At 27.3% G+C, this 20,226-nt stretch overlaps 1 protein-coding gene across 2 annotated transcripts; it reads right to left on the bottom strand.

Moving 5' to 3' along the window:
* Positions 1–8,361: 8,361 nt before the first annotated feature.
* LOC115704782 (NAC domain-containing protein 20) lies at positions 8,362–13,842 on the bottom strand. Of its 2 annotated transcripts, none has more exons than XM_030631988.2 (4): positions 13,080–13,842; positions 12,443–12,680; positions 12,052–12,323; positions 8,362–9,269 (listed from the first exon to the last, which is right to left on the bottom strand). In XM_030631988.2, exons 1-4 carry the CDS (start codon positions 13,080–13,082, stop codon positions 8,643–8,645), a joined length of 1,140 nt encoding a protein of 379 aa, XP_030487848.2. In that variant the 5' UTR covers positions 13,083–13,842; the 3' UTR covers positions 8,362–8,642. The 2 variants fall into 2 exon arrangements, with proteins under 2 accessions (XP_030487848.2, XP_030487849.2); XM_030631989.2 differs by lacking the exon at positions 13,080–13,842 and adding an exon at positions 12,887–13,072.
* Between the last annotated feature and the right edge of the window lie 6,384 nt (positions 13,843–20,226).

Genomic DNA, 20,226 nt, shown 5'->3' with positions numbered 1-20,226 from the left:
ACTTCCTGTTCCTAGTATTATAGGTTTGAGTCTATCTAAACCTATGGCTTGTGGTATACCTGGTAATTACTTACTCTAATGCAAGCAACTTACTTTAGTAAGATGCTGAAGCATTTTCTTTCCAATGGCAATCTATAGAAGCTTCACAACTTCTAAGCATAGATTTTATTTATCTAAGGAAAAGTCTCAACTATTCTAGAAAAGATAAAGCCATGAAAGAATTTCTTAAATCAACAGTGAGAGGTCTCAGATATGCTTTAGTATGCCTTAGACCAGACACCTGCTGTTGAGTGGGAGTAATGAGTAGGTATCAGATTAATCCCGGAGAGGAACATTGGAAGACAATCAAGTAAATCTTAAGATTAAGAAGAGGAACTATATGTTAGTCAATAAGGGTGTGTTTAAAACTCTTAGACTACACCACATCAGATTTCGAGACTTGCCTTTGTGCTAGAAAGTCTGCTGATAAGATGGTGATTACTCTGGGGGTGGAGTAGTGATTTTGGAGATGTGTAAAAACCTATCTGAAATCTCTTAGTCTACCAGAGAGAGACTGAATGTTAAAGTTGCACGAAAGGTACTTATTCAGTCCTAGGAAAGTTCTATACAATTGTGGCACTGTTCCAACTTGTCTTAACTACTAGTGTTACTTCCTGAATAACCAAAAAGTAGTTGCCAAAAGTATAGAATTCAGTATCCCAAGAGAGTAGACATATAGAGAGGAATTTCACATTATCAAGGATTTTGTGGTTAAGGAAGAGTAATGGTGGAGAAGAGGTTGTGTTTAATTCAACCTGTCAGATCTTATTACGAGGAGTTTACTACTATTACACTTGATTTGTATATCAAGGTGTTGAGATTATTTGAAATACACATTTTGTTTTATATTAGTGCAAGTGGGAGTTTGTTGGGTTTTGTGCCCTAAATAAAACCCATTTCAATATAATCAGATTTACTTATTAATAAAGATCAGAAATAACATTTTATGTTGCATGGTTCACATGATTTATTTCATGATTATGTATATATGATGTATGAATTCTATTTAAGTCCAGAATATATGAATTTGTTAATGATTATAGTGTTGTCAGCACAGTGGAATATAATCTTAATTATATGTTCGAAAGTTTATTCCCTGATTTGTCAGAACACTGGATTTAGACTGACATGGTATAATCAGCGATAGGTATTCTTACACCTTGGAAAAGTGTTATGTCCTTTCCAGGACATTGGCAAAGTTTACGATTATCGGATGTATGGAATATACATCGGAAGGGACCGATATTGAACTTTGATTAGATATATTAGAACTTACCGTAATATCTATTCAATTCAATATCACCTGTTGATCCTAGATCAAATGATTTTAATCCTGATATGATTAGGTTCAATCTCAAGAGTGTTATTCGTGTTCTTTGATTTGTTAGTTAAGCCTACTTTTGGGTCAGGGTGATACATACATTTTGGGAACACGGTAGTGCAATTGAGTGGGAGCGCTAACATAAATATGGAATCTATAGCTTCTATCTGGTGAATAGAAAGTAAAGGATGATTTCCTTCGAGCTTAACCAAACGAAAATAAATGGTGGAGTACTCATTTCACTTAGCTGAAATATCATTTATACATGGTTAAGTGTTTTAAGGATAAAATACATTGTAGGGTGTTACGGTAATTTAATTCCTTTACAGTGTAAATCATCTATATAGAGGATCATTGATCACATTAGGATTATAACAATGGATAACTAATGACGTATCTATATCGTGGAACATATAGAGCATTCTATATGACTGAGAGTGCAATTCCAAGTTCTAAGAGTGGATTCAATAAGGAATTAATAAGTTAGGGAATTTACTTGGTAAATTCGGTTCGACTTATTGGAAGCTCGGTTATATAGACCCATGGTCCCCATACTAGTTGAGACCATACTGCTTGTAAGACTCAGTTAATTGATTTTGATTAATCAATTATAATTCTAAAGTTAGACTATGTCTACTTTATGAATTTTCACTAAGCAAGGGCGAAATTGTAAAGAAAAGAGATTCTAGGTTTATTTATTAATTAATATATTTTATATGTCTAAATTAATAAATATATTAAGACAATATTATTTAATAATTATTCTTAAGTTATTAAATAATTAGAATTGGCATTTGAATGGTTAAATTGGTAAAATTGGCATTTTTGAGAAAATGAGAATGGAAAATAACAAAATGGGAAAGTTGCAAAGTGAGGCCCAATTTCCTTATATGGGGCGCCCACTATGCATAGGCTTTTACCATTTTATTTTTTCATTATTTTAATGCCACACAGTTGTAACCTAAACCTAGAGGGCATTCTATAAATAGAAAGTAATGGCTTCAGGAAACAACACACAATTGCATCTCATTCTTTTCAGAGAGAATTCTTGAGCGCTACTTTCCTCTCTCTTTTCTTCTCTTCTAAATTTCAAAATTCCTTGAGTGAATGAGTAGTGCCCACACACATCAAGTGGTACCTCAATCATAGTATGTAAGACTATGGAAAATCAGCATCAAAGAAGGAGAGAAAGAGATCCAGATTCAGATCTTGATAATGCTCTGCCACAGAAAGGAATCAAGGGCTAGAGATCTGAATGGAAGGAGTCATTATATTCCGCTGCACCCAATGTAAGGTTTTCTTAAACTCTTATGTGTTTATTTCATTGTTTTAGAATTCATATTAGGATGTTAATCAAACATACTTGGTAGTAAATCTAGATCCTGGTAAAATAATTCCAACAACTGGCACCAGAGCCATGGTAATGATTTACTTTCATGTAATATGAATTAAAACGATGTTTTATATGTTTTGTGTTGATTTGGATGGTTTCATGCATGTTGGTTTATGTGCTTATGTGATGAATGTTTATGTTGTACGAATTTTTTCCATAAAAAATAATTTTTCTATTTTTTAAATAATTTTATTTGGATTTCTTGTGAAAAATTAAGTAATTTTTGTTTTTACGGAACTCAATTCCGATAAAAATTTAAAAAGTTATGATTTTTAGAAAATCGGGGTTCAATGGTGTTCCCCACAAATTGCGATTTTTTGGGGTTTTCCCCCAAAAATTCAATTTTTTCATGGATAGTTTCCCAAAATTTAATTTTTCTAATTTTAGATTTTTCCAATTTTAAATATTTCCAATTTGAAATATTTCCTTTTTTTTATATATATTTCTATTTTGGAATATTTCCTATTATGGTCAGATTTAAAAAATTTGTTAACTTCTTTAATATTTATATTATTATTTAATTATAAGATTAGAATTTTTGATATTTAACATATTTTAAATTAGAAGATAACTTTGTCTTTTTATTTAAAATATTATATTAAAATTATCTTATATGAAAAATTAAATAATTAATAAATTTGAAATTAACATCGATATTTTTATGGATACACTTTACCATAATATTTTCAAATTCAAATTTGTTATTTTGTTAAATATTTAATTATTTATAAATTATAAGTTTAAAATTGATATTTTTCTATATATATATCATTTTTTTCCTTATTAGAAATTGATAAATCATATCTTAAATATTTAAATAACTTAGATATTTTGTAGAGATTTGAATATTGCTTAATTTAAGATATTTTGACATATAATTATGGTAATTATTTTTTATTTATTATTTTATTCCTAAAATAATAATTATCTAACCAAATCTATTTTAAAATTGGTTTATTTTATTAAATTATAAGATTTGAAAGTGATATTGAAGATTCTTTCTTTCAAATCATTGATCTTATTTGATATTTAATTCAATTTGATTCAAATAAACCTAGATATTTTTCCTTTATTTTGAGATTTTAAGGTTTGTTTTAACAACCCTAAATTTTCAAAATTTATTTGGTTAGTTTAAGAATAATAATTTAATTATATTAATATCTTATTTCACATCTGTTACATGGACAATATTTGTTTATTTATATTGTTTATTCAAAATTCTTTTTAACAAACCTATTATTTATTTGATCTTAATTGCTATGATTAACTTGTTGACAGATCCAATGATCTGATTTTAATCATAGTTCAATTGTCAATAGATCTTATAAATAATTTGTAACAGGTAATTTTTTGTACTTCTTTCATCTGTGTAAACCTAGTAACATGATAGGGTCCATCCAAATCATTTGACCTGTGTGAGCCAATATGTTTGCTATTATGCTTAGATGCATATAGGAAGCCCATTTAAGTTTTACTAAGTAAATGAACTAGGTTGCTAAAATAAAATTTGACATAAGTAATTTTATTTAGGCCCAATTAGATTTGAGCTTATTCAATGAATAACAATTGTTTATTTAAAGGTTAAATTCCTCTCTTTTGGGCCTTGTGTGAGAGTTGGGGGGCCAATAGAAGTGGGTACGACATACTGAACCCAGCTCCCCCTCACATGAACTACCCCAATTGTGAAGGCACATTTGCCTTATTTAAATAATTGTATTAGGTTAATTATATTAGTCTAACCTAATTAAAATTGAATTAGCAACATAATTAACTTTTAAAATATATGAAATTTATTTTTCATTTAATATTTTAAAGTTAATTTTAGAAAAACACTTAGTTAATGATATATATTCTAGATAGTTATTTCTATACTAGTTATTATTTCTAATATTAAATAGGAAAATATCATTGATTGTGAAATTAATTGTTTAATAATTAATTTTGGTACAATCTAAGTTTAGTATATTTTCCTAGTATTAAACTAGAATTAATAATTAAGTTTCCTCTATACTTAATTATTTATTTCTTGAATTTAATACATTTAATTAAATTGAAAATTTCAATATCTAAGTTGATTTTCATCATGATACTTAAATATTGTTATTTTCATGTTATTTAATTAAAGTGGAAAATTATTTTAAGTTTGGAATCTTATTTCAGAATAACTTAAATCCGAATAATTTTCAAAATATATTTTATTTTATTTTATTAATCTTTTTTCCACAATTTTGAAATTGCATTTATTGCAGAAATTTCAAATTTTACTTGAAAAATAGATTAAAGTTGAAAATTATTTATTTTAATATTAAATCAACTTAAATCAATGATTTTTCATTTAATGATTAATTAAAATAAATGAATTAAAATATATTATAATTAGAAATTGAATTAATTAGTCAATGAAAGTCTAGATAGTTATTATCTGTAATGCTTGAAGTTTTTTTGTAGTGTATTTAATTAAATAGAAAATTAATATTTAAGTTGATTTTCATCATGATACTTAAATATTTGAAATTTTTCTTCATATTTAATTAAATAGGAAAATTATATTTTTGTTGTAAATTAATTTTATTAATTAATTTTGGGCCAACATAACATTAAGATAATTTTTCCAGAATTTATTTTATTTTATTTTAAAGCATTTTTCGAAAAATAGTATTCTTATATACTTCAATTTTTCGAAATGCAATATATATTTATAGAAAATTAAATTTGAGTTGTAAATTAATTTAAATTAATTTTGAAACAACTTAAATTGAATAATTTTCTAAATATTTACAGGAAATTATCACTAAGATGGAAATAATTCACGTTTGTCAAATCCGTGCATTGGTCACCGGAAAGTCGCCGGAAAGGGGCGAAGCTACAAAAATGTCACCGGAAAAAGTAGTGAACCGGGAAAAATGGTTTAGTGTAAGTTGTTCTCCTTGACGAGCTGAGTTTAGTGGTGAAAACTGTTGGAAATTATTTTACCAGGATCTTAGATCTACTCACAAGTATGTTGATTAACACCCTAAATATGAACTTCTAAAACGATTATAAAATAAACACATATAAAGTTTGAGAAACCTTACATTGGATGCAGTGGAATATTATGTCTCCTTCCGTTCAGATCTCTAACCCTTGTATCCTTTTTGTCGCAGAGTATTATCAAGATCTGAACCTGGATCTCTTTATCTCCTTCCTTTAATGTTGAATCTCCTTCTTGTTGAATGTCTTTCTTCACGATCTTCCTCACTATGATTGAGGTATTACTTGCTGTGTGTGGGCACTACTCTATCACTAAGAGGTTCGAAATTATTCAAGGAAGAAGAAGAGTATGAAGGTGGCGGCTAGGGTTTAGAAAGAGAAGGCTCAGGTTTTTCTCTGAAGGAAACCAGAAGTAAAAGTGTTAAGTGTAAATTTTCTGAAGCCTTCACTATCTATTTATAGCATTCCACATAGGGTTAGGTTTGAATTATTTGGCATTAAAATAATGAAAATATCAGATGATAAACCCTATAAAAGTGGCCGGCCATGGCTATATGGATTTGGGCCTCACTTTTTGCAATTTTGCAGTTTTATCATTTCTGCATCTCATTTTTCCAAAAAATGCCAATTTTCAAATTCAACCATTTAAATGTCAATTCTAAGTATTTAATAACTATAAATAATTATTAAATAATATTGTCATTTATCATATTTATTAATTGAACCATACAAAGTATCATAATTAACAAATATGCCCTAAAAACTCTTTCTTTACAATTTCGCCCTTACTTAGTGAAAAATTCACAAATAGACATAGTCTAATTTAAGAATTATAATTGATTAATCAAAACCAATTATATGAGTCTTACAAGCAATATTATCTCAACTAGTGGGGGGACTATGGGTCTATATAACCGAGCTTCCAATAAGCAGATCAAGAATTTATAACCTAAATTCACTGACTTATTAATTCTTCGTTGAATCCACGCATAGAACTTAGAATTGCACTCTCAGTATATAGAACGTTCTATATGTTCCACCATATAGACACGTCATTAGTTATCCACTGTTATAATCCTAATTTGATCAATGATTCTCTATATGAATGATCTACACTATAAAGGGATTAGATTACTGTTACACCCTACAATGTATTTTATCCTTAAAACACTTAACCCCGTATGAATGATATTTCAGCTTATGTGAAATGAGTACTCCACTTATTTTCGTTTGGTCAAGCTCGAAGGAGATCATCCTTCACTTACTATTCGCCAGATATAAGCTATAGATTCCATGTTTATGTTAGCGCTCCCACTCAATTGCACTACCGTGTTCCCAAAATGTACGTATCACCCTGACCCAAAAGTAGGCTTAACTAACAAATCAAAGAACAAGAATAACCTCTTGAGATTGAGCCTAATCATAACAGGATTAAGATCATTTGATCTAGGATCAACTAGACGATATTGACTTGAATAGATATTACGGTAAGTTTAATAAATCTAAGTCAAAGTTCAATATCGGTCCCTTCCGATGCATACTCCATGCACTCAACCTGAGCTTTACTTTAACCAATGCTCTGGAAAGAACATAGTATTTCTCCAAATGCAAGTAAACTCTGTTGTAGATTATCATATCAGTAAAACCCTATGTCTGATAAATCTAGGAATCTTTATTCACATAGTCATGTTTACTTTCCAATGTGTTGACAGCACAATAAACAGGATCAAGTATGTGAAAAGGGTTTCAGATGAATTTGTAAATCAAATAGACAAGCAATTGATGAGATGAACCAAAACATACACAAATGAATGAAAAATACTTCTGTTTCTTTATTGATGTTGAATAAAAATGGATTACATTGAAATGAAGTTTTATTTAGGGCATAAAATCCAACAAAAACCTCTCGTCAAACGGACGCCGGAGGTAACCGGAAAATCCGTTCAAAGTTTGAAACCCCAAACTTTGACTTGCGATCCCAAGCTAACGGCGGCGAGAGGAGCAGCGCCGCTTGGGGGGTGAGGTCGCCGGCACTTGGGCTTCCAATTTGTCCGACGGGTGGGGCCGGGCGGTGGCCGGAGGTGGGTCGCCGGAGTGTGGTGGTTATGGAGGTTTATGGGTTTTCTTTTGGGTTTGTGTTTGAAGAGAGAGATGAAATGATAGAGATGGATGGAGAGAGAGAGGGGGACTGGAGCTTTATTACATATATAAAATAATTTTTTTATATACATAAATATATTATTTAATTATTATTTTATACCACTACCTATTTATAGACTCATCTTAGAATAAGTTTTGGGTATTTATAATTTGGCCCCTCAACAAATTATAAATTAACTTATGGTATCTACACATTATTTCCATGACAATTTAATACTCTTTTGATACCCATAACATAATTGGTCACTTAATTTTGTATCACGCTTTATAATAACATATACATTATACATATATGCCCACAATAAGATTTTAATCCAACAATACCTGAAAGAGCATGTTGCTGTCAATTATTGTAGCAGCAATTTACAACTTATGGAGGTTCCAAATGTGGTTCTTTGGGACAAGAAACTTTGGCATATAAAACACACTGTACAAATGATACAAAATGATTGTAAAATTAGAATAGCTGGAACTATACCTTGTAAAACGGCTATAGACAAATGCAAATAGCTCAAACTTGTCTGATTCATTTTCTCATATGATATAGTACGTAATTTTAATACAAATTTCAAAAACCAAGTACATAAAATATATAAAATCTAAAGTACAAAGCAAATTAAGACACCCTGATTTCTTGGGGCACTACTTAATTAATTGTACGTGAAAATATTAAGCAAGGTTATCTATCCTATATATCTTAACACTACTTTAATTAAAAGAAATGCAACACCATTTTAATCTCGTACTCATGATCATCATCTAATATGCAGGCCAGTAGTTCTCAAGATCCATGCAATGATCTACGTTCATATATGATCTATTGTTGTTAGCAGCTCCATTGTTGGGTACGTTGTTCATCTCTGAACCATAACCATTATTGTGATCATGATGGCCAAAAGAGCCACTGTTACTACTCATTATGTTTTGTTGATTCAAATTCATTATTTGTGGCTGATGATGATTGTTATTCGGCTGCATTGGTGGCGCCTGTGGAGGTGGCGGTCCCCCAAGATTCAAATTGAGGCCAGAAATTGTGAGGCATCCTCCTCCTCCTCCTCCCCCGGGGAGGATGGGAACGGGGTAGTTGTATTGAGAAGGAAGGATGTTCAAGGGGTTCGTTGATCCACTTGTTGTACCTCGAAGAACCCTAGAGAGCTCGGCTAGTTCGTGAGGGTTATTAGTGATGTTGTTGCAATTGTTTCTCGCAAAGAGGAAGTGGCCGGTGGGATCTCCAGGCAGCTGCATCATTGGTGATGAATATTGAAGCATAGTTTGAGTTTGATCAATTAGGGCATAAGGGTTCATCGTTCTTGTTTGAGTTGATGTCGTCGGGTACTTTTTGGCACCCGCGCTCTTTTGGAACACACGACAAACTACCCATTCGTCCTGTTAATTGATTAACACATTAATTATAAAATATACGAAAAAACATGTTGTAGCTAGAGACATCACTTTTGTTCTTACCTATAAGGACGTTTTTATTTTTAACGTTTAAAGAAATTATTCAAACACAAGGGCACAAGACATCACTTTGTTTATGAACATACACAATATTATAAACTTTGATTTTTCTCTTACACAATAAATCATCAAACACTAAAATAATAATTTCAGACCAAAAACACTTACATACTAATTAGTCACGCACAATTAATGCAATTTTCTTTATCTTTAATTCCTTCCCCCAAACAAAATTTTCTTGATTTTTGTTTCCTAAATTTTTACTGTATTTCTCATTTTGAAATTGGCCAAAAGTGTATTAATTAATTAAGAAATACTATATATATAAATATATATACATAGATATTACCTTGGCGTATATGATATACACACTACAAAAAATTGTTATTTTTAGTGATAACTTTTTAGTCATACATAATTTCTTTGTGACTAAATGTGACTTTTAGTCACAAAAAAATATTACTTATGACTAAAACATAGTATTTAGTTACAAGTTGTCACTAATTTAGTTTTAGTCACAACAAATATTGAGACTAAAAATACATTTAGTCACAACAAATTGTAATTTTTGTGACTAATACTTTTAACCACAAACCTTTTAGTCACAACATAAAAATCATGATTTATAATTAGTCACAATTTTTTCACTTTTAGTCACAAGTTTTATTATGACTAAAAGTAAAATTTTTTATAGTGACATACAAGTAATAATTTTAAATTTCTGCTAGTATATTTCACTTCAACCCAAAACTACTTCTATATATATGCTTAGTTTGGAAAATTATTCGTCCATCTGATTTTTTTTTTTTTTAAAAAAAAGTACTAATTCCTCTTAAATTTCTTTCTACTACATTAATGTTTGCTAGAAATAGTTTCTTAATTTATCTACTTTTTTTTATTATGAATTAATTAAGGTCTAAAAATTATACCCTAGCTTTTAAATTTAAATTTATTAATTCCCTGCTATCTTATAGAATATATATATCTATTCTATATAAAGTATGCCTATATAACTGAAATTCTTGGTTTATGAGAAATTTATGGGTAATTTTTTATTTTTATTTAATAAAATAATAAAATATTATTTATATATAATAAAATAATAATAAAACAAATCCTATTAATATTTGAATTGATATTTAGCATATTTAGTATCTCTTCTCTCCTTAATTCTCTCATTTTTTTTTTATTAAGTTTAAAATATCCTAAATCTACCCTATTATAATTAAAATAATATTCTTAAGAAATATTTTAAACGGATATAAATCTCCATCTATATATTTATAACCCTAATATTATATATAACCTCTTTAAACCTACAACTCAATATAAATATATAAAAATAAATTTGTCTGATACAAGCTCTCTATCACCATATCTATCTAATATTACTAATATTATTAATCTTTTATCTAATATTTTCACCTTCCTTCTCTACATATTCTAGCATTGTATAATGAATTTGCTATTGATTTATTTTTGTTCTTTTTATTGGATAGCTATTCTCCATGCAACTATAGTACTTTCTTTTTTCTCTATATATTTTCTGTTGTTATTTTCTTAAAAAAAAAATCATGAAATAATAGATTCTTTTCATTTTTTTTTTTATTTCTCATTGATATTATGCTATAAATGAAATAGTTGTCTCTATTATTTTTTTTTATTTACCACAGTGATTTTTGCTATAAATGAAATAGTTGAGGTTATGGGTTAATTATGAAATATTTTTTAGTAGAGGAAAAAGAAATTGAAAAGTTTTTGATGATAATTGATAAAAAATGATGACAAAAAGTATTTGGATGATTCACTTGCACTCTATCCATACAATTATTAATAATGTAAACAATATTCTATTAGTTTAATTTAATAAAACAAACTGCTATAGTCATACTTTATTTAGTTACTGAAATCTAAAAAAGCAAAAAAAAAACATCAAAACCTTAAATAAAACTAATAAGGGTAAATACTATTTTGGACCCTGTGTTTTGCAAAAGTTACAGATTGGACCATGTGTTTTGTTAAATGACAAAATGGACCCTGTATTTTCTAAAATAGTAAAAATAGGACCCTGAGCTTAATTTTTGACAACTTTTTTTTTAATGCAACCAACTTGAAGACAATGCTTAATACGAACAGATACAAAAAATGTAAACAGTTTTGTCATAGCACTTTTAGATCGGATTATAATTAAACTTTATTTTGACAAAAAATCAATTCAGGGTCCTATTTGTACTATTTTAGAAAATAAAGGGTCCATTTTGTCATTTAACAAAACACAGGGTCCAATTGGTAACTTTTGTAAAACAGAGGGTCCAAAATGGTATTTACCCAACTAATAACAATAATTTTGAATGATCGAGATATGAAAATAATGCATTATGAGATACAATAATTTTTTTTTATACCATCTTATTTATTTATTTTTATAAAAATAATTTCTTTTAACAAAGCAATTTAAAATACTACATATATAATAAATTTTAAATTTCTTAATAAATAATTCTAAAAAATAATTAATAAAATTGTCATTTAGTTTTTAATAAATAAATTATTTATAATAATATGAAATGAAATAATATATTTATAATTTTACTATTCTAATTTTATATTTTTAAGTAACTATTTATTATAATACTATAAAAAAATTACATCAGCCGCGCGAAGAGCGGCTATATTCCCTAGTGTATAGATATATAGAGATATATACCTTGGAAGTTCTAAAGGCTGATTTGGAGTTAATGCGATATTCATGCATAACCCAATTAGATTTCTCTCCTCTTGGGGCTCTTCCTCTATAAAAGACCAAAGTCTTTTTCATCCCAACCAACTCAGAAGTTACTGAGTTAAAAATCTCTTTATCTTTTCCCGTAGTCTTCCAATATCCAGTGTTTGTCGCTCGGTTTGTTCTCACTCCAGTTGGATATTTCCGATCTCTAAGGCTAAAGAAATACCATTCTTTTTCTCCCATCTTCGCCTTTGCTAATATATATTAATATTATATTCAATAGAAAAATTAATTAGTTATTACCCAATTAGGGTTTTCTTATATATTACGTATGTAAAAAAAAAGAAGAAAAAATATAGTAAAAAATTTGTACCAGGGAGTTCCCAGGGTTCAGATTTGTTGAGATCAACATCACCAATTGCTCTTGCTGTAAAAGTTGGATCTGAGATCTTGTTGATGAGATAAAAAGTGATTAGTTCTTCATCGGTTGGGTGAAATCGAAAACCCGGTGGCAATTTCTCAGTTGTATCCACCTTGTTATCATCTGATGATCCACCACCCATATCTCTCCTAATTTCTTCCTTTTCCTTCTGATGACTACTTGTTTCCTTCTATTCATCATATAATACCAATTACATTTAGTAATTATTATTATTATTATAAAAAAAAAATAAAAAGTCTATTACATATTCATGAACGTGTACATATTCCTAATAAATTACTCATACAATTAATTGAACAGCAAGAATAAAAAATAGTATTGAGAAATATGGGAAAGAATTTCTATATATACATAAGAGTATAGTTATATAGCTACCTTTTTGGTTTTGCATATATAGAATAATCTTCAATTAGGTTTTGACGTTTTCATATTAAGGGTAAAAAGTTTCATAGAATAATTATGTGGTGTTGAATAATAATAATAAACAGAAAGTGCAAATAATGATGTGAGAGAGAGAGAGAGAGATCAATATAATAGATTATTGATACGTTTAGGGTTTCTTGCTTACCATTCTCAAAGAAAATCGATGCAGTAGTACTGGAATTTAAGCTTTTCTATGTGAAGGGTTTAAAGAAAAGTTTTTGAGTGTGTTTTTGAAGCTCTCACCTACTATATATGGGTCTTCAAACACAAGGTAGAGGAGCTAGATTATAACCAAATATATATAACTAAGGGCTCATCATCACTCTCTCACACTGTTGTTATTATATCTAGTTAAATATTTTGGTTAACAAACATAAAATAAGAAAATTGGGATGAGATGCAAAGGAAAACTCCGTTTTATTTCATTTATTTGTTTGGTTATATTTTAAAGTATTTTTACATTATTTTAGTGGAATATACTATTTTATTATTTTTAAATTAATAACATGACTACTATTTTAATACTAGATAAGAAAAAAATTTATTTCTTTTTATCAAATTTTCTATACATTTTAAATTTGATTTTGTTACATTTCTATTCTTTATATTACCATTCTTACATGTTTATATGTTTTCATTCATTAGTATTCCAACTAAACGCTACCTTAGATTGTATAATTGGTTGATGGGAATAAAAAGAAATTCATTTTCATTTCACGGAGCCACCCTATACATAACGGGGTCATGTCTCTCCAAAATTCTAAAAATATATATAAGGAATATTTGCGGTGAAACCTCCTTAACATTTATAATTGTTACACATATGATCCTAATTAAAAAAAATGGCTGTAAAAATATCTTATCTTACGATTTTGTTGCAGCCGTACTATATTTTTGCCGTTAAGTGTCAACTCAAAAACAAGTGGTGACATATTATTAGACCACATATTAAATAAGCTAAAGGAATTAAATTAATATATCGCGACGTGTTTCTTAGCTAGCACTTAACAGGCTTAATTGGCACTTAACAGCTAAAAAAGGGTATGACTGTAATGAAATTATAAAATAAAGTACTTTTGCCACCACTTTTTTTTATTAGGGTCATATGTGTAATAATTGTAAATATTAAGAAGGTTTCGCTGCAAATATCCCTATAAAAATTGCTCTTTCCTCATTGTATTTTTTCCTCATTTTCTTTAAAATTTATAGTTAAGGCCCCCCTTAATTTTAATTTTTTTCTTTTTGGCCCCCCTTAAGTTCAATATTTCTAGCTCCGTCCTTGGTTCCACTCCATTTTTTGGTTACATGCATACATGACACAATATTTAGAATATATAACGGAATAAATGAAGAATAATAACAATTAATATTTGTAATATGTTGTTTACTAAAATTATTTGAAAATAGAATGATAATGATTGATCTTGTTTACTTTATTAAGAAACGTAATCGAAATGCTTAAATTAACTAAATTGTCCTTTTGAGTTATACTATAATATATGACCGTAGTTATTTTGTAAGACATATAAAGGACAAAATTATCTTTTTATATTTAATTTTAAAAATAAATAAATCAAAATAAATAGAATCCATACCTTTAATTGTCATTTCTTAGAAAATTGGTGAGGAAAATATTCATTTTCTTTTATCTTTTATTTAATCAAGTTCTTCCTTTCCTAATTTTAATAAATTAAAATAAACAAATGAAAGTGAATAATTATTACTTACCATTGATTCTCATTGCTTATTAGTAAACAAGCAAAGTATTGGAATAATATTCTAATTGAATGATTTTTCCACTATTTTCGTAATGACTATACTGTATTTTGAAATGGAAGGAAAAATCAAAGATGAGAAAAAAAATTAATCTTTTTATCAATTTTTTTTATACATTTTAAATTTTAAATTTTATTTTATTCTTCCAATTTTATAGGGTAAATATTTTGGACTCTGTGTTTGTACCATTTTAGAAAATACAAGGTCTAATTTATTATTTAACAAAACTGAAGATCCAAATAGTAAATTTTGCATAATACATGATCCAAAATAATATTAACCTATTTTTATATATTTTCATTACCTTCCAACCAAACATATTGCTCGCTAATGTATATGAAAGAAACTTACTGCCATGGCCGGCCCAAAGGCTGTGCAACCAGATCAATCGCACAGGGCCCACAATAATAAAGGGCCCATCTGAATTTTTGTTTTGTTTTGTTTTTTTTTTTGAAAAATTTGTATTTCTTCTTATATTGTCTCTTAAATTTCCACTTTCTTTATCAATCCCAATTTTAAAAATACATCTCCATTATTGCTATTTAATTTTGTCAAACCTTCTACATTTTATTTAATAAAATAATTAACTAAATATTTTCTTTATTTAAACAGTAGTCTTTTATTTTTATGTCAAACAATTATTTTTTTCATCTTATTTATATATATATATGGGTGCACTCTTAATGGGTATTACCCATGAATGGAAAAAATTAGAAAATTTTGAGTTTTTATGCTTAATTTTTCTATCTACTTAAAAAAAAAATCTTTCTTTTTTATATCATAAGGGCTGAGATTGTTCCATCGGTAAAAAAAAATTAAAAAAAGTTTTTCAGCAAGAAATATAAGAAAAGAAAAAGTTGAGTTTGAGTTAAATATTTTTGTATGAACATATTTTTGATATAGTGTAAAAAGAGATATTTTTTTATATTTTTTGTAATTAAGTAGTTAAATTAAGCATAGAAATTTAAATTTGTGATTTCATTATTCGTTATTAGATCAAAATTCGATGGTTTGATATTTTTAAAATTAATATTTATAATTAAATTTGTTTAGTAACCATTCATGGGTAATACCCATTAAGAAATGTTCCATATATATATTTCTATCCATTTTCCCTCAAATATCAAAAATCAAAATTGTTTTGAGAGGAAAAAAATTAATCGCTTGTGTTATTATACATATTTCTATTTTCTAGATTTTATTTTTTAAAAAAAAATTAAAGTAAAGTATTATTAATATTAAGAGTTGCTGAAAAAATTATTTGATGTACATATATCAGGAGTTCAGTTTATATTTCACTCAAAAGTGAATAAAAATTTTAATAAATTAGTTTGAGTTTTTTGGTGCTTAATTTTGTAAAATATATATTAGTACATGATAATATTTGAAAATATTGTTTACAATTGCACCTTTTTTAATTACTAGGGTCCAACTATTTAAATTAGAACAGGGCTTCAAAAATATTTAACACGGCCCTGCTTACTGCATATCTATTTTGATTAATAAAATTGCATTGAGAAAATAAAAACAGCAAATTATACCAAGTATTAAAATTATATGTTTAAATTATTAATGTATAATAAATAAACAAAAACACATAATTAATCTAAAGGTTTATTTTAAGTGTATTAATCCAAAAGTTTTTTTATAGGTTTTAATAAAGTAATTAAATGTTGCTAAAAAAATTTAAATTTAAAAAGCTATTTTTTTTTTGGTCTCTGTGTTTGCTTTCGAAATGAAATTGTTCATTTTTATATGTTAATTAGATTTTATCAATAAAGTTTTTTATTATTATTATTATCAATAAAGAAAATTTTGAGCTAAAAAAGTTTTAATATGAAAAATATTAATGGATGAAGTGTAAGTTTTTATTAATATAACTAATTTTAATTAAATAAGATATTGATGAAATATTATGTTAAATCAACCAAAAAAAAACATAGGCCACCTTTTATATTTATAGGAAATATATTTATAGAGTGATAACTTCACTTCAATAACTGAGTACGTTTAATAACTAAATTATGTCTTTATAAGATTTACATGTTTGATTATAAATATATAACACATGCATGTACGTGTCTCTCAATAATTAATTGGTATTCTGTATTTTGCTGTTTAAATTTAGGTTAGTTATGATTTTGGAAAGATTGTGAGGTTTGGAATTCAATGACGAATTATATATTAAGAAAAATTTAATTACATAAATTAATAAGTAATAACTATAAATCTATCACCATCTACTTAACGTACACTTCATAATATGTTGATCGTTATATCTCTACTTGTTTTTCAAACCCTAGCTAAATAAGCTTCTTAATCAAGTTTTGCTAGCTATACAATGATATGTACTTTTTGTCACTTTGTTAAAATTACGAGTCACGATATTTTAGAGTTTAATTTGAGCGATATATTGAGGAATACGTTAAAAGTATTGGTTAGCTTATATTTTATGATTCTATAATTGGAGTGTTAACGGATTGGTAATTGGTGCATATTTTTAATTTTTTCAAATCAAACTAATATTACAGTTTTTTAAAATTTAAAACCAAACTAAAACGTGTTTCGGGTCAATTAAATAATCAAACCGAACCAAACCAGTCCAGAACGGATTGATTTGGCTCAAAATCATGGATTGTATTTTGCTATTGTTCTAATTGTTTTAAAGCAATCTTGCATTTTTTTGGTAATTTTTTTTACTTTTAATAGTAAGACTATAATACATAAATAATCAAAATATTTTCAAAAATTATATATTAAGTATACATAATAAAATTATACGTATTGATTTGTTTCGAATCGCTACTCAGAATTCTAAAACTGTGACTAAATCAGAGAATTCTAAACGGTCGGAATTGACCAAACCATTCACTCTAAATTCATTTGGTCCAACCTCAAATGGTTTGGTCCGAATTGATTGAAGTTTAGAACCACGAATTACAAATTATTTGAACAACCCTATAGTACAAAAGCAGATCATGATCAGAAGAGCATTATTAGTTAATTAATTATAATTTAATCTGTACACCACGAAGACTGATTCTGCAGACAAGAATTAATCAAACTTACCGAAGCATATGGTCTTTTTTAATTATTAATTATTGTACTACATTACATTTAGGGTTTCAAATGTTAATAAATTAGGTGTTTATTGATGATGGTGAAGTTATGCATTTTAATTTATTCAAATGTAAATTAATAGTTTATGATTAGGTATAGTTTATGCAGAAAATTCATGTAAGTGATATTAAATGTGGAATTTAAAAACCAATTAATTAATTTGCTATTGCATAATCACTAAATATATGTATAAGAACTAATATATTAATTTTACCTTTGTTATAGGAGCTATCTTGATTAGTGGTTTCTTCTTTTTTTTTTCTTTTTTTTTTTTTTTTTTTTTGTTGATAATAATCAGTTTTTGGGTAGCTCAAGGGGGCTACTTGTTATTCACTTCAAAATAATGAAACTACTATTGGTGAAAACTTACTGACCTTTGTTGAAATTTTCTAATTGATTCAGCTACATATATAGCTGGCATAAGTTTATCATATTATTATAATTCTTCCCATACCAATAATATATAATTGATCAAATAAAAGATTAGAAATGAGTAATTAAATCATCAAGTGAATGAGAGTTTGTGGGTTGTAGAACTCATAATAGCTTGTATGGTTGGTTACAGATACTTAATTTTTTGGGCCTTTAGTCCTCTTGAGCAGCCCACGGAGGGAGTGTGACTTGTAAAGACAACCTAGTGGTTTATAATTGTGTTAGGCCTAAATCTAATAAGAAAAGTTAAGATGTACCTTAAGGTGTCAAGACCTGACACATATTTTAATTTAAAAATTAATATAGAAAACTGCTAACTAATATTAAAGTGTCATATTATTGTGCATGGTGTTAAACACTTTAAGGTGTCTATTAACAATTTTCCTATTAAAAATTGTGCCCTTAGGAGGGTAAATTTTCCTTGATTGACAACATCATGGTGCATGCTATAGTAAATAATATGACTGGTCAGTCACTTAACCGTATAAATAGAATAGCAACAAAAACAAAAACAAAATTAAGTTAATTATTATCTTAAATGTTTAAATTCTATGTGCTCAACGCTTATGAGCCTATAAATTATACAAGGCTTAAGGCTTTAAAATTTTTCACACACACATTTAAGTCAAAAAGTTGACTAAGTTCACTTGCATGTGCATAGATCCCTCTTGTACAATCTTCTTTTTTTTTTTCTCATTGATACTTGGGAAATTCAGTTGACATAAGCTCATTTCATGTTTGAGTATTAATCACCAAACAATAAAAATACCAAATGAAGTAGGTAATTATCATTTACTAATTAAGGCCGCACCACTATAAACAGTGGCGGACCCAAAATTTAATTAGAGGGTGGGCGTAAATTTTTTTCATATATAAAAATATTTCAAAAAAACAATAAAATATAAAGAAAAACACAATTCAATATTTCAATTCCCAACTAAAAAGATATTAAATATCAAGCACTAAAAATCTTCTAATAGAAAAAAAAAAAAAAAAAAAAAGCAATCTAAAACGATGTTCAAAATATATAACATACTCAATATCCTAAAATTTTAGCAAATATATCAATTTTTGAGCTCATATCTTTAGAGTTGTCCTCGACGAATTTTTCATGTTTTGAAAACGATAAATAATAAGCTCTTTGTCAATAGCATTGAATACATCATTTTTGAGATATATTGTCAAACTATCATTCAACTATTGATCTCCCATTTTGTTGCGCATTTTTTGTGGGCAATTAAAATAATTAAGAGATTTTTTTTTGTTAAGAAGTAAAAGAAATAATTTTTTCAGCATAGGCTTAAGCCCACACTGGTCCTTCATTGGGTACGCTAGTGACTATAAAACTCTTGTGTTATTTACTTTTTCAGTATTTTTTTTTAGTAAATGAATGAGTTGTATTGCTCAAAAATAAACTTTACATCTGTACAAATGATCAGTTGATTATACTCAATTTTTCAAACCAAATTCTATCCTTTCTAAGTTTCTACTAGTTTTCTCTTTCAAAATGAGAAAACCTATCGTATATTTCCTTTTTGAAGAAGAAAAAAGAAGATAAAAACACTCGTTAGTCGTTTATTAACCAAAAATGCATGTGAATAATAATTTTTAAAAAACATATAGATGTGAATAATAATTTTTTGATGAACAAATTTTAATATAGATAATAATTTGTTATTTTCATTATGCATACATATAATAATTAAAAACAAATTTTCATTTATAATATTGATATTTATATGAATCAACTCAATTTGCGTAGCTTCATAAGCAATAACGTGAAAGTAGAAATAATGATTATAATAAAAAGGGTGGATGACTTTTGATGAATGCAACTTAGAATACGTGTCAATGATAACCTAATTTCTCTCCAAAAACTACTCGTCTAAATATATAGAGTAATTTGCGGCAAAACTCCATTAACTATCAATTTACTTGTAAAAAATCATCGAGCCTCATATTTT

This window comes from Cannabis sativa, chromosome 1 (genome assembly GCF_029168945.1).
Source record: "Cannabis sativa cultivar Pink pepper isolate KNU-18-1 chromosome 1, ASM2916894v1, whole genome shotgun sequence".
Taxonomy (NCBI): domain Eukaryota; kingdom Viridiplantae; phylum Streptophyta; class Magnoliopsida; order Rosales; family Cannabaceae; genus Cannabis; species Cannabis sativa.
The sequence above is the reverse complement of the archived record's forward strand: the minus strand, read 5'-3'. Positions and strand labels throughout refer to the sequence as shown.